Here is a 22234-nt window from a genome sequence, read left to right as displayed (position 1 = left end):
TAATCCCAGCTCTACTGCTAATTAGCTGTGTGATCCTGGGCAAGTAACTAACTTCTGAGTCTCAATTCCCTCAACTGTAAAATAAGGCAGTTGGTTCAGATGGTCTCTAAGTTCCCTGAACACTTTTAACCATCTGTGAATCCATGAATATTTTTTTCATAATTTGTTAGCTATATGTTTAACTAGTGTCATTTACCTAAAAAGCAGTTCATTATCTAATGATGAATAACACAAATTGGCAATCAGCAGCTCAGAGAATTAGCAAGGTTATTCAGTACTAATACACTGTGAAGTCTGATAACTCTCCTTTCCAGAAAGTAAAAAAACTGAAAATTTTCACTTTAAGACCTGTATTTTCCCAATATTGAAAAAACATTCAGCAACAGAATCATTATATTATACACCAATATTGGAAGCAGATGTGATTAAAGTCAGTTGTTCTAAAACATAATTTTAACCCTGTATTCTTCAAAGTGGTTTAAAATGAAATAATCTATTATGTCAATAATGAAAATATAGGAAAAGGATACAAAGAATTGTTTGCTCTGACTAAAATGTTTAAAATTCACTATTTCGAGCTTAAGAGCATTATGTAAGAGATAGTTTTGTTCCTTTTACCGCCTCTATATTTTACAAACACACACAAAAAAATCTGCCCTCATTCCTGCACTTTGCTGCAGTGGTTTGCAAATGTGACTGCATATTAGAATTATCTGGGAAGCTTAAAGAATTTTTTTTAAAGTCTGATGAGCAGTCCTCCCAAAAACAATTGGATCAGACTCTCTGGAGGTGGACCCACAAGCATTAAAATTTTGGAAAAAATCTCCAGATGATTCTAATGTGCAGTCAGACTTCAGCCCCCAAATATCACATGTGGGAAAGGAAGTTGGAGAGGGGGCTTTTCTGTTCTTGTTGTTGAAATGATGGGTAGGCTCAAGCAAATACAAAGGTTTAAGTTTTGTCTTCACCAAAGAAATTTAAAAATTAAAAATCCAATGATCTTTGGATTAAAATATAAACATTTTTTGCATTTTTTAAAAATAAAAATATGTTTTAAACTCCAAATAGCTTTCACTCAATATATTAAAACATACAGATGTATTTATATCTATATATTGAAATAGCTACCTAAATACAAGAGCTTTCTACTGAATTCACTTTTCTAAGTTTTCTCAAATTACATGGTATATAGACAGATGCTCAATCTTTGCATTCCTTAAAAGTTACAGTATATACATTTTAGAAATCAGTATCATTTAGTGCATCAAGAATATAAAATGTCTTTATTTTATCTGCTGTGGCATCATATATCACTGATTCTCGTGTTTTCAATTATAATTTCACTGCTAATAAAAGCAGATAAGATAGCAAAGTATACTTTAACAATAGCAGGAATCATTCGTAAGTAAATGAAAACATATTGAAATTTAAGAAAAGACACCTTTAGAGTCACCTTGGAATGCTGAGTAGGTAGTCTAAGGTGACACTCAGCTCATCCATATTTGTCTGTTCCAGGCATAATGGAATTGTCAGAATGAGGCCACTTCGTCTGTCCTTTCCTCCTATTAAAGAAAAATATATATAAATTTAACATGTAAGAGATATTAAAGCACTAAATGAATTATATATATTTGCATCCAATGTTACTAAAACAATTACAAGTTTAAGACATCAGTAAAGAACAATCTAATGGCTGTTTATTTTATATATTGTAAATGTTTATAGTAGTACAGCAAAATTATACAAAATTTAGAAAAAATAAGAGGAAAAAAAATTCACCAATGAAATCTTCACTTAAGCATAGCAATTCTCATTTTGTTTAATTTCTTCCACTTAGTCTGCTTCTGATTGTAATCAATTCATCTAACACCTATTATGTGCCTAGCACAGTAAGCATTTGCAAGTAAAATAACATAAATTTCTTATCAACCTAGGAAGGAAAACTTCAAGTCATAAGAAATAACAGTATGAAATATGACAGTTTATTTGCTAGGCTGTGTTGTGCAAAATAAATAAAATATTATAAAAAGGGATTTAGAAAATGGAGAAAATGATAAGAGCGATAATAAATGTAAAAAACTTCATAGAAAAGTTAAATCTTAAGAAAAATGAATAGAATTTATACACCAAGTCAAAAGAGCATTCCGTGATGAGGAATGATCTGAGTTAACTCACAAAGGTCAGACAGGCATTCTTTGTTCATGAGGCAATAAAGGGAAAGCCCTGTCCAGCTGAGAAGAGTGCACAGGACCTGGATATAGAAGTCTGAAAGCCAGGAAGTGGAATGCACTTACATTTCATGGATGTTCAAGTTCTCTTCGATTTTCCATAAACATTAAAATATAACTAGTACTTTTATACACACACAGCTTCTTTGAAAGCTCCCCACATGATTGATTTTCACACTGAAGTCCATCTTTTGACCCAACCGACATTTATGGCAATTTTAGAAACTTAAAAGCCAGCAAATACTAAAGGAAACAATTTTATGCGATCTCTATCACTAAAAACTTAAAGGATTGAATTGAAAAAAAATGATTCCTATGAATAACATGGATGCAATTCACAAGGTACCAACCATAAATGATCTTTTATCAGATTAACCATGTAAATTACTGTTATTCAACCACTTTGTTTAATCTCAATAAATGGCAATTTCAAATGGTTCAACTTAATCGATAATCAATAGTGACTTCAACTGCAAATGTTGTTTTGTTTAGAATACAGGTTTTATCTTTTTTTTAATAGACTGCAACCATGGTTTTCAAACTGTATCCCCTGAATAATTTTGTTGGTTTGAGAAGTTTTTCTCTATTATTAAAAAAGTTTGAAAATTACTGGTTGAAATAATTAATGGTCAAGAGCAAGTCAAGAGGAACTGGGTTCAGAGAAGTCTCATTTTCTCCTCAAAAATCGCTAAGCCCTGCATTAAACCAAACGGCAAAAAGGTTCATATCTGAACTGCAGCACTCTGACCCACTGTGAAATTGTCTGCAGAGCACAGGTCTAACATACAGGATTACATTTAACCTCATGCCCTCAGCTTTCACTAAGGGACAATAAAATAATCACCAGTGTAGATGCAAAAGAAGGCAGATGTCAAGAAGAAAAAGACTTTCAAGATAGGTATGGTCACCAGGGTCAAATGCTGCACAGAGACAAGTAAAATAAGAATGCAAAAATGTCACTGATCAAGATTTTTTTTAAATAGTAATATCCACTCTTGGCAACAGTATGGGCAAATTGGCTTTTTTTTTTTTAATTGTAGTTGATTTACAGTGTTTCAGATGTACAGCAAAGTGATTCAGTTATACACATACATATATATCTATTCTCTTTCAGATTCTTTTCCATTATAGGTTATTACAAAATACTGAATATAGTTCCCTGTGCTATACAGTAGGTCCTTGTTGTTTATATATTTCATATTTAGTAGTGTTTATCTGTTAAACCTAAATTCCAAATTTATCCCTCCCCTCTTTCCCTTTGGGTAACCATAAGTTTGTTTTCTATATCTGTGGGTCTATTTCTGTTTTCAAACATGCATTTTCATACACTGGTGGGAGAAACAACAATTGACACAATATTCTTATAGGGCAATCTGACAAAACCTTTAAATGTAAATGTAAATTCTCTTTAATACTTCCAGTTATAGGAATTTATACCGCTGAACTTGTACAAAATGCACAAACTGTGAATAAGAACGTTTCCTACAGTATCATTCATATCATAAAAAAATAGAGAGAAAACTTAAGTGTCAACTGGTAAGGGAAGAAGTTTTTTTTAAAAAAGAAAATACAAAAAAAAAAAAAAAAGAAAATACATATTAAATAAAGAACTAATATTACTAGTGGAATTCAATATCTTATTTTCTCCTTTATAATGTACACTAAAAAAACATGCCAATTTACAGAAAGATACAATATACATTGAAAAGGACATTAGTAGCCTAAATATCAAGACAATTCTGATAGGACCTAAAGAGTATAAGAGAGAAAAAGCAAGATAATATAACTTAAATAATCTTCAATAGGTGGGTCACAGTACCTATTCTAAAGCATGTGAAAATTTACTCAATGGTCCAAAATTCTAGAAAATTGCTACACCCAGCGTCACCACTGCTTTCACACTAGTAACATATCTCGAAGCTTCTCTTTGACTCTTCTTAGTCAATGCAGACTTTGGGTTAATAATGGAAGGTAAATTCAAGCCTTATAACCAAATTCGAGCAGTAAAAAGTGAAAACCATGTAATTTATGTTTCATAACTCCCCCTCATAGGAAGATGGAAGACAAAAGCTAGGATGGGATATCACAAAAATGAATTACTCTATATTTCAGAAACAATACTTTAGATGCTGGTTAGTCAATTATTCTCAGCCTGTATTAATTATTTCATTTTTATATGAGAAGTGAGATGTCATGACATCTGCCTTGTAGAGGTCACTTAATCAAATTACAGAACAGAATAAAAATTGGCTGCCAAGCACTAAGAGTGACAGAGTTGGCTTGCACTGCTATCCATTCTGAGTAAAAGGTATCTCAGAAATACGTTTAAAACAAAACCTTCAGAGAAAAATGAAACGCCTTTCTGCCAAACTTATCAAAGAAAAAAAGATTAAACAAATTTATACATCAAACACTTCCAATTTTAAGAAGAAAACATACCTGAAAGGAAGGCTAGTTTTTTCTTCAGAATGGGTAATATTACTGAGGCCTCCATTTTACTCCAGTAAACCTCCTCTAGTAAATTTTCCTTTCTGAAAACACAGAAAGTTAAATGTCAACTACAAGATAATAATTACTCTATGAAATATATACAGGCATACTTCGTTTTATTATACTTCACTATACTGTGTTGTTTACAAATTGAAGGCTTGTGGGAACCCTGCATTAAGCAAGTCTACTGCTCATTTTTCCACCAGCATTTGCTCATTTCGTGTTTCTGCGTCACATTTTGGTAATTCTTGCAATATTTCAAACTTTCTATTATTATATTTGTTATGGTGGTCCGTGATCAGTGATCCTTGATGTTACCACTGCAAAAAGGTTACAACCCACTGAAGGCTCAGATGATGGTTAGCATTTTTTAGCAATAAAATATTTTTAATTAAGGTATGTACACTTTTTTAGACATAATGTTATTGCACACTTAACAGACTACAGTATTACATAAACATAACTTTTATTTGTACTGGGAAACCAAAAAATTCATGTGACTTGTTTTATTGCAGTATTTACTGTGGTCGTCTGCAACCGAACCAGCAGTATCTCTGAGGTATGCCTATACTTACGGCTTACGCAGGGTTTCTCAATCTCAGAATTACGGACATTTTGAGTCAGATTATTTATTCTTTTTTGTAAGGAGTTGTCCTGTGCCTTGTAGAATATTTAGCAGCATCCCTGGCCTCTACCCACTAGAATACTAATACCATTCCCCCTTCCCAGTTGTGACAACCAAATGTCTCTAGACACTGCCAAATATCCTCTGGCAGGCAACATCACAGCTAGTTGAGAATCACTGGCTTAACTGTTTTTCGGAGCAATGCTCTTGGGCTAGAACAGTGCATGGTACATAGCGGTAACTCAATAAATTATTTGTTGAAAAAAGGAATGAATCAATTAATCAAACTTGCAATATTCTATTACTCTCATTATTTACGCAGCTTAATTCCAAATATCTGATTCTTTCAGATCCACTATTAAATGGCTTTCTCTCACTTCTCATATTTTTGCTTCCCCATAACACATGATAACTCACCTTATCCTCATGTTTACCTCAAGTTACTTCCCAATACACTATTTCAAGTTTTGCCCTCACTGTTAACTGTCTCTATCTCTCCACATTTTATATTTTAAATTTGCCAGGGAAAAATCTGATTAGCCTAGTTGATCTTTTTGTACCAAGCCATAATTCACTGATCTTGGTTTAGTTTTCTAGTGTCCACTCAGGTACCCCCAGGGGTTATGGAAAATACAAAATGGGACTATCCATACAGCAAGGGCTAAGAGCAAGACAGTTTGCTTTAAATGGGAGCTTTGGCATGGCAGGCATCTGTATGCTTGGCCAGCCCAATATACCATCAAAGCAGGATTTTAAGAAAAGCAGGACCTTCAAAACAAAACAGAACAAGAAAATCAAAGGTTCAATTATATTAGCCACCTAAACTTAGCTTCATCTCTGAGAGAGTATTCTCCATCACATTTAACCCTCCTTCCCTTGTCCCACCTCATACCCACACACCATCACTATATAGTGTCAGCTCCTTGGAGGACACTGTAAAATTGCATTGCATTTAGTGAAAGTATACTCTTTTATAAACAGCCCCCTCTTTTTTTATTGAGCTATAACTGACATAGAAAATTATATTAGTTTCAGGTGTACAGTATGATTTGATACTTGTATATATTGTGAAATGATCACCACAATAAATCTAGTTAACATCCACTACTATAAATAGTTGCAAAAATTTTTTTCTTGTGATGAGAACTGTTAAGACCTACTCTCTTAGGTCTTTCAAATATGCAATACAGTGTTATTAACTACAGTAATCAGAAAGCATACTCTCTTGAAAATAATTTTCCAGCAGAGCAGAAAATGTGACTTACTTACTCAGCAAATACTTGCTATGAACCTATCCCATTTCAAGCACTGTGCTTTCAGCTGGAGCTAAAAACTCAAGTCACAGCCTTGCCCTGAAGAAAATGTAGTCTTTTGAAAAAAATCCCAGATTACTTGGGAAAAAAAGATGTAGTCTTACTACTTGTCAGATAATGACTACATAAGCAAGACTACTTAAAGAAGTATATTATTTTACAGCTTTTGTATATACAACTAAAAAAAAATCACTACTATTTGTATATATCTACAAAAGAAAACATGTTGTCAAAGTAAATATGATATATTCTCTTCAAGTTTTATCCTTGAATATTTGTTTGCAATTTGTTCATTCATTTTTGTTCTACATCAGCCCAGGCTAACATACAATTAGTAGGAAGAATGAGGGAAAAGCTCATGTTTTACATGTTTAACCTAAAATAGTAGCACTTCATGTTTCCAGATCAGTATCTTGACCTGATGAGTTTTTTCTCCAGCACTACAAGAACCAGACAGTTCAGACTCACATCTAAGCTCCCTTCTCTGGTGACCAGCTTGTCAAAGACCAGATGTAAAAGTCTGATAATGATGATTAAGAAAGTTAACATTTACCAAGTGTTTACTACAAGGCATACTTTGTTCTAAATAACTTACTTGTATTAACTTAATCACTCCTTACAACATTTCTATGAGATAACTACTATTATTAACCCCATTTTATAGAAAAGTAAACTGGGGCTGAGAGAGGTTAAATGTGGCCCAACATCTCAAAGCTAGTAAGTGGGGAAGTTAGGATTCACAACCAGGCAATCTGGTTCCAGTAAAGATGTTCTCATACCACATGATCAGCTTACCAATAAAACAGCCCTGAAAATATCCAGTGACATCTGGCCAATTGAACAAGATGGAGTTCTAGCTTTTGCATTATCGGTGCAAATGTCAACAAAGTGAAAGGGGCATTAATAAGAATTATTATTAAAATAGTTTTGAACTCACAGACGCCCCGAAACCTAGTAACAAGAGAACTGCTGATCTAGGCTGTCAATGGGATGCTCCAGACAACTTCTCAACTGCCTTTGTGTCTTTCCTATTTTCTGAGCCTATTTCTCCATCCTTCTCATAAATTCTGAGTTATATAACATCCTTCTAATGAACCCCTTTCTGCTTAGGTTTTAGCTAGAGCAGCCTTCTCTTTTAGTCAGTGGAGAAACTTAATTGGTACAGGAAGCAAAACTGCAATTCAGAGTTTGGTAGGTCATATCTGCAATCACTCAGCACCGCTGCTTCTTCTTTGTAAGTTTTTTTTTTTTTTCCCCCAATCTGTTGCCATTTATTCTGAATGAAAATGTCCATCAATACACTGAGGGTTAAGCCTTGTCACAATAAAACCTAATTAACCAGTACCCAAGAAAAAAGAACCTCTGGAATTCCTAAGGCATAAGAAATGATAGCTGCAGGTAACCCTTTGAATAATATCTGTGTTATCTAAGCTTTGCAAGTCAGGTTATCAATTTTATGCCAGCAAGTGCCAAATTTTTCACCACTGTGTTCTCCACATACTTGAAGTGCGAAAGGGAGATGGTTTCAATCTCTGGTCTAGATTTACCTTGGCAAACTATAGTATCCAGAAGCAATCTTACATTTCATCACTGTCTCCTGAGACACAGATGCTCTTTCCAAACTTTCCATGACTTCACAAAACCACCTCAGCATGGCAAAATACTAATTTTTTTTAATCCAACAGCCTTTTTTTTTTTTAAAGAACATTTTGAAAGTGATGAAAAAGTAATTTAAAGTAATGAGAAATATAGATTTTTGGCTGTGTGGGCCAATATCAAATGAATTGATGAATAAAATGTGAAGCAGTCAAGAGATGAAAGCTGTAATGTTTACTCCATATCTTCCTCCCTTCTACAGTCCCCTTTACATCAGTCTCTTTCATTGTTATCATAAAAGAGATGGGTAATAAAAAGTAATGATTACTGTACTACTAGTTACAATTAAATGTGGTTTTGCAAAAGTCATTTGTTTTACATTTTTCAAGTCATTAGCACAGCCATAAGAAAAAAAAAATCTGCCTATTTCTAGTTATCTTATATAGTTAATAGAATAAAGAAATGTACAAAACACACAAAATAAAGAGAAAATCATGCAAAATACAACACAACCATCCACTACCATCACCACAATAAATGTTAAATAACATGAGGTATCTGCTCATGCTCTTCTTCAGTGGGTAGATATAGATCATTATTTTTCACAAGAAGCTTACTCAACTTAAATATATCTGAGTGAATTATACTCTCAAACAAGGAATGAAGTCAGTGGCAGACATATACCTGATATGAATCAATGGAAAGTGACAAGGAAAACACATTTTTAAAAAAATTTGCCAAATGAAGCAGGCCAAAAAATGGCAGAAAATTCAACAATTCACAACATGCTTAACACAAACATGTCATATTTCATATATGGCTATTTAAAACGACCTATTTTAAGTCACGATTTATTATACCTAAAAGAGGCAGAAAGCTAGAGTTTATAGCAGGTGAGGTGCCTTGGAAACTGGTGAATATAAAGGAAAATGTGCAACCATGACTGCATGTTGCTTTCAACCAAAAGCAAGAAACAGCAAAGTAAATTAACATCGTTTCTAGGTGCAAAATAAACCCTACCTAAAAACAGAATCCTACGTTAGGGATGATGAATTCTGAGAAATTCTGAAAAATGTAAGGAGACTAGGTTTCAACTGATATTTGTATCTATCTTCTAGTTTGAACATCTTTCTCAAGATCTTGAAGAGTTAAAAGAGGAAAACTGGGGCAACTAAGTAGTTAGAGACCAAGTCCTATTTATCTTTACATTTATTTACTCATTCATTCACTCATTTAACAAATCTACAACAAACACCTACTAGATCGAGTCAAGGCGAGGCGCTGGATATATTTGGCATTCAAAAAATATCTGATTAATGAATGGATAAATGAACGAACAAATGAACAAACATATGAGACCAACAGTAAAGTGAAACACATACCCTAGGAAACGTAACATTATCACAACTACCTGACAGTCAACACCTTGTGGTGTGATCATAGACCGCACATGCATACTTCTCCTTCAAAGTGGCTCCTCCCAGCTCCTTCTACTGGGACACTCTCCCACGGATCCAGCCGCTACATAAATCACTGGATGCCAGAGGAAGGCAGGTCTATGATGATGGTAAGGGGGACCTCAATGGGTGCTACCAATGGGCAGCCGTTAGAGGGCAGCAGAGGATGTGTTTAAGGAGAAGGAAAAGAGAATTGCAGGCCTTTTAATCAAGACTGGGCAAATTACACTTCATAAGAGACTGTAATTGATGATAGGAGTGGGTACACTGGAACTCCTCTCTCAATAAGTATAAATCAACCAGTTTATTTGGAAAATTTAGTTAGATTCTTCGAAGAGGCATTTTTAACAACCAGTGAAAACCCATTAAGATAGCATCCTAAGGCTAACTAAATCATCTCTAATGAGTCTACATCATGTAAACACATAATGGCAATGAACAAAATCAGAATGCAGGCCCCTCAGCCCTGCGTTTTCAGGAGAAATACTATAGCTGTCCTTAAATTCAGATTAGAAATACCTTCAACTATTGTGACAGAGCAAGAGCAATCCTAGAGGAAAACAAACAAGCACACATAGGTACTCACTACTACCTAACTGGGCTCGTCACACTATGTACCCATATATAAAATTACGCAGAAATAAACATTACTCAACTTTAGGAAAATATATCAGTAAAGCAGATCAACAGTTGGAAATATGTCATTTTTTTATTATTGTAGGTGCCAGTGTATGATTACTAATCTGGTTTTACAATAACATTGACAGTTCTAAATGAAAGAAAAACAATCCTTTTGGACAGACTTTAAATGAAAATGATAAAATAATTATTAACTTTCATCAAAATACAGATCTATCCAAAACAGTAATTCTTCTAAATAAAATTGAAAGCTGAAATATCAAGTATTTTACAGATGGATCAGGACCTAGTTTATTCAGTGAGGGAGGGAGGAAGGAAACGGAAAGAGAAAGTTCTGAGGTTTCTATGAAAATATAATCTACCTTGAAAGACAAGAAAATTCTATATTAAAGGTCCAATGGGACATGAAAAGTCCTACACTGTATTTAAACGTCAAAAATTCAAAAGTTTATGGTAATGATAGCCTACCACTTAAAAACCCTTTTCAAAAACAATATAAGCAACTACCCCTACATCACCCTCCCTGCCCTGCCCCCTCTCCACAGGAGCCAGACACCAATTTCTACAAAGTCAAAGGGAAGTCAGTTCTTTAAGGATTTCCCCACCTCTCTAGCTAGTCTACCAAACCCTTAGCAGCGGCAAACTTTCATTTTTGAAGGTCCAGCTTCAAGAAGTCCTTTACTCCATGACTTTTTCAAATCTTTGGCTTTTCTTGTCTGTGTTAATTTATAGATAAATCCTCCTTCACCAAAATTGGGGCAGCAAAAGGAAAAAGGAATATTGCTTTAGAGAAGTGAATCAGGCTGATGGAATTCCAGTAAGGTAAAGATATTTCTGGCATCCCCAGCTATAGAGTACCCTATAGCTAGAGCTTCTTCTCCTGCTGTCAGAGCTCTCTGAGGTGAGCTCTCTTCCTGCACGCCTTCTGCATCTGAGTATTGCACTGAGCTCCAAGAAGCCTGGACTGCTTCCTTCCCCAGGGCAATGGATGTGTCCACTGAGTTCACCTGCCTGGCTACAGGTCTTCCTCCATCATCAGGGGAAGCACGTGATAACTTTACAAACTCACGGTCTTATTTCTAGATCCCAATCTCTCTTGACCTGCTGTAGGTGTCTCCTCCCTTCTTCTTTATCTCAAAATTTCTCTGGGTCATCACTAAACCTGTTCTCTACTGACCTTTATCCTAGAAAGAAATGTTCCTCCTCTACACTTGGCAAAGACATACATGCCTTTCATTGAGCTAATCTCAGGCTAAATCTAATTCATACATATAATAGTCTAATGGATTTGAACAGAAGTTCATATGTATCATCAGGTTCCTAATTCTAAATAACTGGCATACAAATTAATTTTTAGTACCAAATTGTTTATATGTTGGATACTACACATATACAAAAGAGTACTTTTGTTCAAATGAAATAATATATATATAAAACATGAATTAAGACTTTGGTACTATTAAGTTTTTTTGTTTATATAATGAAAATATTTGGTATATACCAAACACCACACTGGAAAAAAAGTTTAAAATATAGTACAAAAGAAAGTTTAAAAAATTTAAGCTAACTAAAGAGACAGAAAACTGCTCAAAAAAACGGAAATTATTATGGCATTACCCAAGCAGAAAGAAGCCAGTGGAACATGTGAAAGTTGTCTTCCATCAGATTAAAAGTCCATTTAAAAAAACCATGTATTGGGGGCTTCCCTGGTGGCGCAGTGGTTGAGAATCTGCCTGCCAATGCAGGGGACACGGGTTCGAGTCCTGGTCTGGGAAGATCCCACATGCCATGGAGCAACTGGGCCCGTGAGCCACAACTACTGAGCCTGCGCGTCTGGAGCCTGTGCTCCGCAACAAGAGAGGCCGCGACAGTGAGAGGCCCGCGCACCGCTATGAAGAGTGGCCCCCACTCGCCGCAACTAGAGAAAGCCCTCGCACGGAAACGAAGACCCAGCACAGCCATAAATAAATAAAAAAAATTAAAAAACCATGTATATTATAATGTACTTTTGAGGTAAAACTACAAAAACAATACTGAACATACTGCAAATCCTTTAACTTGTTCAGTAACTAAAATGTCACATCACAATCACATGGAACAAAGTAATATAAGACATACGGAAAACTGTGAACCAGTACCTGTTATCCCTCAGAAGGACTGTTAGCAATACTAGATATCTTTCCCAAGCAAAGTCCTCCCCCACTGAAGACCTTTCTGCCATGGGATTCTGTTTCAAAGAGTTGTTCTCCCTGAAAGGCAGTCTGGTGCAGTGGTAAACATCATGGTCTTAGAGCCGGGGTGTGACTCTGAGGCAGCCACTTACTAGCTAGGTGGTTTGGGCAATTCCTTTACTTTCTTTTATGGGCATAATCACCGAACCCACAGGACCCAGGATTAGGTGAGCTAATGTATGTATAGTGTTTAGTATACTCCAGAATGTTAAACACTCAATAAATAGTACCTATTATTAGCAGCTAAATTCCCCTTCCTCCACCAATTACTAGCTTACTACCACTGATTCTCCACGAAGGCCACAGCCAAAGCATTCCCACTAAGGCCTTCTTGGTCCAACATACTAAAATGGGCACAAACATATTACACATAGCTTAATACATCTTGGCATTTTTTTATGTTCCAAGAATATTATTTCATCCTCAGAACAACATATAATTATATTAATATCCCCTTTTTTTTCTGATGAGAAGACTGGGGCACAGGGAAATTAAATAATTTGCCCAAGGTCATACAGAAATTAATAGATTTATAACCAGGGATTTAGAACCATGGAGAGCATCTACTTCAATTTTTTCATTTTATTAATAAGGAAACTGTCTTAGTACATTTGGGCTGTTATAATAAAAATATCATAGATTGAATGGCTTATAAACAACAGAAGTTTATTTCTCACATTTCCGTTCAGGCTGCTACAATGAAAATACCATAAAGTGGGTAAATAAAAGAAATAAATAAATAAATAAAAGAAATTTATTTCCCACAGTCTGGAGGCTGGGAAGTCCAAGATCAAGGCACAGGCAGATTCAGTGTCTGGTAACGGCCCACTTCCTGGTCCTCAGAGAGCCATCTTCTACATTTGTCCTTACATGGTAGTAGGACAAGGGAGCTCTCCGGGGCCTCAATACTAATCACCTCCTAAGGCCCCATCCAAATACCTTCAACTGGGGATTAGTTTTCAACATATGAATCCTGAGGGGATACAAATATTCAATCTAGAGCAGAAACTGAGATCTACAGACATAGATTTACCCTTCTAAGGCCACATAGCACGTGAGTACTAACATGAAACTCAGACTCCTAAAACCCTGCACAGAGCTTCTCTCCACTATATTGTCGCATAATAAAATCAAAATTAAAAACACATGAATAAAAGAGAACCATTATTTCTACATATGTTAATAATTTTTTAAAACAAATATGTCCCCGTGAAAACTTACACACAAATGTCCATAGCAGTATTAGTCAAAACACTAAAGACATGGAAACAATCAAATGTCCATCAATTCTGAATGGATAAACAAAACATGGTACATCCATATAATAGAATATTACTCAGCAATAAAAAGGAATGAAATATAGATACATGGTACGACATGGATGAACCTTGAAACATTATGCTAAGTGAAAGAAGCCAGACACAAAAAGTCACAAATTGTATGACTCCATTTATATGAAATATCCAAAAGAGGCAAATCTATAAAGACAAAGTAAATTAGTGGTTGCCTAGAGGTGGGGTAAGTATGAGGAATGACTGGTAATGGGCAGAAGGATTCTTTTTTGAGGTGATGGAAATGCTGTGAAATCAAATTGTGGTGATGATTCTGTAAATCTATTTTAAAAACCACTGAATTGTACACTTAGATTGGGTAAATTTTATGGCTATAAATTTTACCTCAATAAAGCTATCAAAAAATAATTTAAAAAAAAACAGAATTGCTCATTTTGTAAATCAGGAAAATCTGCATGAAAGTGATAAGCACTTTAAGTATTAACAAATAAAAACTAAAGATGTGTAAGCAATATGTTCCAGAAAGTCTGTACAATGAATTGCATATGCTGAGCATTTTATCCTGACTTCCACTATAATTAGAACACACTACTATGAAAGAACTTTAGCTGCAAAGACAAATTTCCTTCAACATTGTACATTCTGGATGGAGTAAAATAAGAAAAAAGATTAAATGGATTAAATAGAGGGAAGAAAGGAGAGTGTAAGCGATAATATTGATACCACTTTTATGTTCACAGTTGCCCAAACTATCACTCTAGGTAAACTGGCATTTAGATTTGCTTTTTATTTTTAACCTATATGGAGATTTATAAATAATGGTCTTATCTCAGGGTATCTCAAAGTTTTCATACCAACACACATAAAAATATCCAAGATTTGAGTAAAGGTTAAACATTTATTGCTTTCAACAGTACCACATGTCTTAAAACAAACTGTTTACTTTTGAGAAAAGTGTAAAATATACCTTTGAATTAAAATAATACTAAGACTTTTCGGCATTCCCTAAAACTCAAAGGCTTAGAGGATCACTGAATGCAAATCACTTTGAAACATCACCTACACTAAAAGGTGGAATGTGAAATTAGTTATCTGTATATTTCCTTATACCTCCAAATAAAATAACAACAATGACTAATATTATTGAGAATGTTGTACATATAAAGCAGTATCCTAAGCACTTCATGTTCATTGCTTCATTTACAACTCACAACTATCCTATGAGGCTAGAATTACTGTTATTACCATTTAACAGCTAAGGAAACTGAGGCTAAGTGAGATGAAGAGAGGTTAACGTGCCCAAGGTCATGCAGTTAAAAAGCAGCAAAACTGGCATTTTAAACCTAAGGCTGAGTCCAAGGCTTAAGTGACATTACTTCTCATGCTCTTGTTTAACACAGTGACCTGTATTATGATATGAATAATAAAGGTCTTTAACATCTCTCAAATAGAATTGTTCATTTTTTCAGATGTAATGACAGTAAGGTTATATTTATTAAAAAGAGTACCTTATCTTTTAGTGACAGATACTTTCATATTTACAAACAAAATATGTCTGGGATGTGCAATCAATAATGGGGAGGGGGAACATACATGGAATAGGCTTGGTCACATTGACAATTGTTGAAAGTAGACAGATGATGGGTGAACAGTGGTTCATTTTACTACTCTCTCTGCTCTTGTATGTTTGAAAATGTCCATGATTAAATTAAGAAAACTAAGTCTTTAAACATACCAATACTGTAAAAGAGGAAGCTACAATCCTTTACTTTTTTTACATTTAGCAATATTTTATTTCAAAATCAAGAAAAAACAGCAGACTACATACAATTTTTTAAAATATTCACATATTCACCAACATATCCTAAAGCTCTTTATGTAGAAAGATCTGAGTATTTGGTCCCCATGTAAAATTGCTGAGGAGGAGGAGACCAATTCTGACATACAAAATAACCAGAAGATAAAAAGAAGCAGATAGGCAGGCGGAACCCCTGCTTTCACTGCTGCATTGGCACTGGAGACTTTTGTTTCCTGTCCCTTTAGGTTTTTCTCACTTTGTGACTGGAGTCATTTTCTCAGCAGTCTCCCTCTCACTTTCATACTCTTTTATATATCACTATATCATACTCTTTTATAAGAAATTAAATTACTAAGAAAAGCAAAAGTTTATGTCCACAACAGGCATTCACTGTGATGTAGTGGCTGGTCAGAAGACAGGAAGATCTCTTAGGTGGAAGACTCAATTAAGTACCATACTGTTTGACTCAGAAAAGAAAGAGAGTCCAAAGGTTTTGCATGTAACACATATTAACACTTAAGAGCATGTTCCAATTTAATAACAATTTGTTTTACCTATACAGTCAACAGAGCCAAAAAAGTTACTTCTGAAATCTTAAGTAGGTGTCAGCTCAGTCATGTGAATGCATCCACTTGTTTGCCCAGGACAAAGCCTGGCACATGACCAATGCACAATAAATATTCATTGAACAAAATCCCTTCTCACAATCCTGCCAGCTTTCTCGTTTAAGTGCCACTGGGCAGAATAATGAGGAAGAAGGAGAAGAAGCAAGGGGAAAACAATCAGATAATTTTAAATTTGACAAAGCACTATGAAAAGAGCATGCATTTACTCTGAAGAGAATATTAAATTTCATAGTTCAGGGACCTTTACTGAAACATCTTGGGACCTGGCCCATCGGGATCATGAATGAAGAGAGGCATTTTATAAAGCCTTCTTTATGCTGAGCCAACTCTAAATTTTGGCTTTTAGAAATGGCTTATTTAACTTTACTACATTTATAGCCTAAGTGAGTTTTCGTTATCTATTTTCAACACTTGGAAAAAGTCACTATTTAAATGAACACTTTTTCATTTTCTGAAATTGCATCTTCACTTTTATTACAGCATTCACCATCAGCCCCTCCTCCACCTCACTTTCTCATTTTAATATCTATAAATACTTTCCAGTTCCTAGTTCTTTCTTGCAATATTTAGATGGCTCCTGATTCTAGCACCCACATCTCACTTGTCAGGTCATCTGATCTGTAGAATCCACAGAACAACCACAGAGGAAACTTTGGGATTCCTCTGGACAGCCAAAAAGAAGCTTTTGACAGCAAGTATTTTGAATAATTGAAGCAATATCATGTCTGCCATCAACTAATCCTATATTTTGGAAGGGAGACTATGGCAACAGCAATTAGAAAGAATACTACTTTTTTGTTGGAACACACTACATACAAAATCAAATTTTTTAAAGTGAGAAACTGTTTACTTTACAGAAAAATGATTTAAGTTTAAAAGGGCTTTCTTGAAGTGGCCCCTGCTTCTAGTACAAAACATACCAGTTAGGCAGGAGGCAACAAAGCAGCACTTCCCATTTTTAATGACTTCTGTACTGTTTGTGGAAGCCCTGAAAATAAGCAGAGGCAGAAGGGTGTTATAATTAAGAACTAGAGTCAGACTGACCTGGGGTCAAATCTTAACTCTGCCCCTTATCAGCTGTGTGACCTTAAGCAGGTTGCTTTACCTCTCACCCTGGTTTTAGTACCTAAGAGGGCCCAGCTGCCATTCTGTGTAGGGTGAAATCCCAGCTTTCAATAAATCCCATTTTAGCTTAAGCTCATTACACTGGCTTCAATGCTTAAAATTAAAGGGACTAAAAATAAGACAATTATCCTTCCTGAACTCCATCCTTCAGATCCTCCCTGCTCCCAGGAATCTTCCTTGATATCAATATCTATCAACCAACCACTGAAGCAAATTGAGCGACACACAATCCTTTCACCTACCAGAGGTAGGTACTCTGCTACAGTCGGTACTCTGCTACAGTAACGGAGGAGGGTACTCTTAAATTAGTATTCTTGTAAGTCCCTAAAACATCAGCCTTGCTCACATAAATGCAGAGGCATGAGAAATTTTCATCTCTATAAAACTACTACAAAATTAAATCAGAACAATTACACTGATGAAAAATACCCCCCCAAATCAATAACAAAGCAGAAAATGTTAATAAACATTCCAAACTCAATTGTATCTCCTTAAATACAAATTTGGTATACGAAAAAACACGTTGGATCACAAATTAAAACCGAAAAACAGAACGAACAAAAGCTAACAGAAATGAAAAAAAAGAGGTGAATGAAAAAGATAAAATTCTATCAGAATTGAAGACCAAATTGCAAGGTGCTCAAGAAAAAATTCAAATAAAAACTTAATAAAAGACACTGAAGAAAACAGGAAAAGAATCAAGAGGATGAAAATGAGATAAGTAAAAATAGAGAGAAAGTTTTTGAAATGGAAGATAGACAAAGAAGATATAATTATGTGTAACTAGAGTCCCCATAGAAGAAAAACAAAACATTAGAATATTTAAAACTACAATCCAAAAAAAGCTTTTCAGAAACAAAAGTCCCAATAATACATATTAAAAGGATCCAGTAGGTAGAAGGGAAAACTGACCTGCTACAATAAACTCTTAAGACATATCCTAATGAAACTATTAGACTTTAAAAATAAAAGGGAAAATAAAACAGAGCAAAGGGGTCAAATAACTTATAAGGGCAAGAAAATTAAGACTGGCATCAGATTTCTCAAAAATGACATAAAAAGCAAGGGCACACTGTAAGCAAGGAAACAAAGTGTGAACCAAGCTGTCCTTCCAGTATCAAGGCTATAGAAAAACAACTTTACATATGCAAGAACTCAGGGAAAATTGTGCCCACGAGCTCTTCTTAAGAAATCTACTAAAAATTGAGACATATCTACCAGTAGGTGACTGGGAAACCTCAGCGAAAGACTGATGGTGAGGATTTAACACATTTAACTGTAGAACTAAGAGCAAAACAAAGTTGCAGTTAAGTTTGAAGAGAAAGTAGACATAATTCAACTAAAAACGTGGGAGAAGAGAGAAAAAGAACACAAAATAAACTCACTGATTGTTCAAATAGCAATAGGTAAGAATCAAAGCACACCATTAAAAACTAAAATAGGGGCTTCCCTGGTGGCGCAGTGGTTGAGAATCTGCCTGCTAATGCAGGGGACACGGGTTCGAGCCCTGGTCTGGGAAGATCCCACATGCCGCGGAGCAACTAGGCCCGTGAGCCACAATTACTGAGCCTGCGCGTCTGGAGCCTGTGCTCCGCAACAAGAGAGGCCATGATAATGAGAGGCCTGCGCACCGCGATGAAGAGTGGCCCCCACTTGCCACAACTAGAGAAAGCCCTCGCACAGAAATGAAGACCCAACACAGCCAAAAATAAATAAATAAAAAAATAAAAAAAAAAAAACTAAAATAAAGGATAGTAGAAAGTTAAACAAGGAAGAGGGCATTTTAAAAAGGCATAAGTACACAAGTAGCTACTATAATAACAAAAAACAATAAATCCAAAATACCCAAAGAAATTTTTTAAAGGGAAGTGCAAAGAAAGCACATCACAAAGAAACAAAGAAAAATATAACATAATGCATACAGTAGTATATATATAACATAAAATGACAAAACTGAGATTGAGCTCAACAGTCATTAACAGAAAATGATTTTTTAATACAGCTTATAAAAAAAGACCTAATTAAATGCTGTATGCAAGAGATAACCTAAGAAAGGAGGGGCAAGATAGGGGTAAGGGATTAAGAGGTACAAACTACTATGTATAAAATAAGCTACAAGGACATACTGCACAACACAGGGAATATAGCCAATATTTTATAACAACTAAAAACGGAATATAACCTTTAAAAATTGTGAACCACTATGTTGTACACCTGAAACACATAATATTGTACATCAACTATACCTCAATTAAAACAAAAAGATAACCTAAAACAAGGTAAATCAAAAAGACTAAAAATTAAAGAGATAGGTAAAAGCATATCTAAGCAAATAAAAACAGTAAACAAAAAGCAGTAGTGATCCTGATACAGAAGAATTCAAGTCAAAAAAGCATTAAACGTGACAAAGAGAAGCAACATTTAATGTTAACTGCCATATTACACAATGAAGATATAATAATTAAGAATACTTATGCTTCAAATACCACAGCAATTACCTTTAAAGGCAGAAACTACAAGGGATGCAAAAAGACTCAGAAAAAACAACTTTAGTAATATGTAAGACTAACACACACTGATGAACTTAACTGAGAATATAAACAACTTACATAACATAAAACGGTAAATCTTATATATCAAACTTTATACCCCGATAATAAAAACTTCTCCTCAAGTGGACCTGAATACTGACCAAAAATATGGGGGGTGGAGGGGGATCATACGTAGGTCTTAAAGAAAGCAACAGTATATTTCATGAAGTAGAAATAATGCAAAGGCTGATCACAAGTCTAATAAAATTAGACATCACTAACAGAATCAAAAATACAAGGGCATTCTACTCCAAAATTTTTAAATTGTCTACTATTAAACAACTTGACTTACACAAGTAAGTATGAACCAAAATTACAGATTTTCTAAAAAATGATACATTTAATGCACTGAAAAGAGGAAAATCTATACACTTGAAAATTTATATCAATAATAAAAATAAATTCCTAATTCAAAAAGAACAAAATAAACAAAGGAAAACACAAGCATGGAAATAATAAAGATTTAAAAAGAAATTAATGAGGTAGAGAATTTCTAAAAATTTATCTAATTCACAAATCAAAATCTTAGACTTTTTCAAATTAAGAAAACAGACAAGGTTAATCCAGAAAAAACAAAAGGAGAAAACATAAATATACAAAATAAGGGGGAAGATACACTTTCAACAATATAAAAACAAATATTATGCAAGATTATTCATTGCAGTATTACTTATTATTGAAAAATACAATTAGAAATAATGTGAATGTCCAAAGTGTAAGAACAGTTGAATAAACAGTTGGTATAGCCACACAATGGAGTACCATGCAGCTCTAAAAATGAATGGAGATCCCTATGAAATAATATAGATATCCAGTACACATAGACAAGTGGAAAAAGCAACGTGCAAAAGAATGCCTGCAGTGTGCTACTTTTTGTGTAGTAAAAAAGAGGAAAGAAGAATATATATATGTATATGCTCATCTTGTGCAAAGAGAAACAAAAGATAAAAGAGAAACTTAGACTAATTGCCTATGGGAAGTAGGAGAGAATGGATGGAAAGGATGGGGGACTGGAAAAGGAGGAGAAGACATGGGAGGGATGACTAACATTTCTCTTTCTGTATAGTTCTAAATTTTGGAACTATGTGAATGTTAAAATAACATTTGTCAAAAATAACAAAATTAACAATGATGAGAGAAAAAAAAAGAACCCTAAAAGAGAAATCAAACAGAAAGAAATGTCTCTAATGGCATTTCAAATGACAAACACAATTACACTAAAGAGGAAAGGGGGAAGGGAGAACTAACCCAAGTAACTTTTGAACACAGTATTTTTAATAATACTCTCAGGCTATAAACAAACACACAACATTGTAAAGCAACTATACCCCAATTAAAAAAAAAACAAAAACAGAAAACTAAATAAACACTGAATTCCAATAAATGTTTTGTTTTGTTTTTCACAGTGTTAAAGATTAGCAATTCTGAATTACTTTCTGTGTATTCTAGGGTTGAGCAAATAAATAAGTAAACTGTGGATAATGGGAGCCGGAGTTCTCATGGTCAAAGAAGAGAGTTACAAATATGTAAAGTGGGGAGGGAGGCTACAATGAGCCCCATAATGATGGCTGAAGAAAGTAATATGTACTCATAGTTTTCACTTAATATAGGTGTGTGTGTATCCCCTAGCTCCGCCCACTGAGCAGGCTCTGGTGGTTGATTTTATGTCTCAGGTGGCCCAGAGTGACCAGATGTTTGATTAAACATTATTCTGAATGTTTCTGCAAGGATGTTTTTAGATATGATTATAACATTTTAATTAGTAAAGCAGCTTGCCCTCCATATTATGAGTGGGCCTCATCCAAACAGATGAAGGCCTGAACAGAACAAAGAGACTGACCTGACCCTCCCCTAACATGAAAGAATTCTCCAAGTAGACTGCCTTCAGACTTAATCTGCAATATTGGCTCTTCTTGCCTGATGGCCTTGAAACATTGGTTCAATAGACCATCAAACATTAGTTCTCCCTGGGTCTCTAGACTGCCAGCTCACCCTGTAGATTAGACTTGCCAGTCTAATCACATGAGCCAATTCCTTACGATAAATCTCCTTATACATATTTCCTATTGGTTCTGTTTCTCTGGAAAACGCTAACTAATACAAGGGTCTAAAAATCCATGACCTCTCAGTAGCAATGAGCACAGTGCCTAGATCTTGATTTCTAAGTACTACTGCCACTAAAATGAATCAGGGTTCCTTGAAAAAATGGCAGATTCCAACACT

The 22234-nt window shown here is 34.7% G+C and overlaps 1 protein-coding gene and 2 long non-coding RNA genes across 8 annotated transcripts in view; 2 read left to right on the top strand and 1 right to left on the bottom strand.

The window, feature by feature from the left end:
- LOC309631341 overlaps nucleotides 1-22234 on the top strand; it is a 780796-nt gene that overhangs the window by 170608 nt on the left and 587954 nt on the right. The gene's annotated exons all lie outside the window — the stretch shown is intronic.
- The window catches only part of SESTD1 (SEC14 and spectrin domain containing 1), a 210043-nt gene that overhangs the window by 84401 nt on the left and 103408 nt on the right, over nucleotides 1-22234 (bottom strand). For all 6 annotated transcript variants that reach the window (XM_082397524.1, XM_082397528.1, XM_082397525.1 and 3 more), the window contains 2 exons: nucleotides 4668-4759; nucleotides 1454-1562 (listed from right to left, as the gene is read on the bottom strand). In XM_082397524.1, coding sequence (XP_082253650.1) covers nucleotides 1454-1562; nucleotides 4668-4759 — 201 coding nt within the window. The remainder of the gene's footprint in view (nucleotides 1-1453; nucleotides 1563-4667; nucleotides 4760-22234) is intronic.
- Nucleotides 4768-20650, top strand: LOC309631342. Its single transcript, XR_014246210.1, has 2 exons — nucleotides 4768-12039; nucleotides 18863-20650. It is a non-coding gene; the product is annotated as an uncharacterized lncRNA (long non-coding RNA).

This window comes from Balaenoptera borealis (genome assembly GCF_965194805.1).
Source record: "Balaenoptera borealis genome assembly, chromosome: 6".
Taxonomy (NCBI): Eukaryota; Metazoa; Chordata; class Mammalia; order Artiodactyla; family Balaenopteridae; genus Balaenoptera; species Balaenoptera borealis.
The sequence above is the reverse complement of the archived record's forward strand: the minus strand, read 5'-3'. Positions and strand labels throughout refer to the sequence as shown.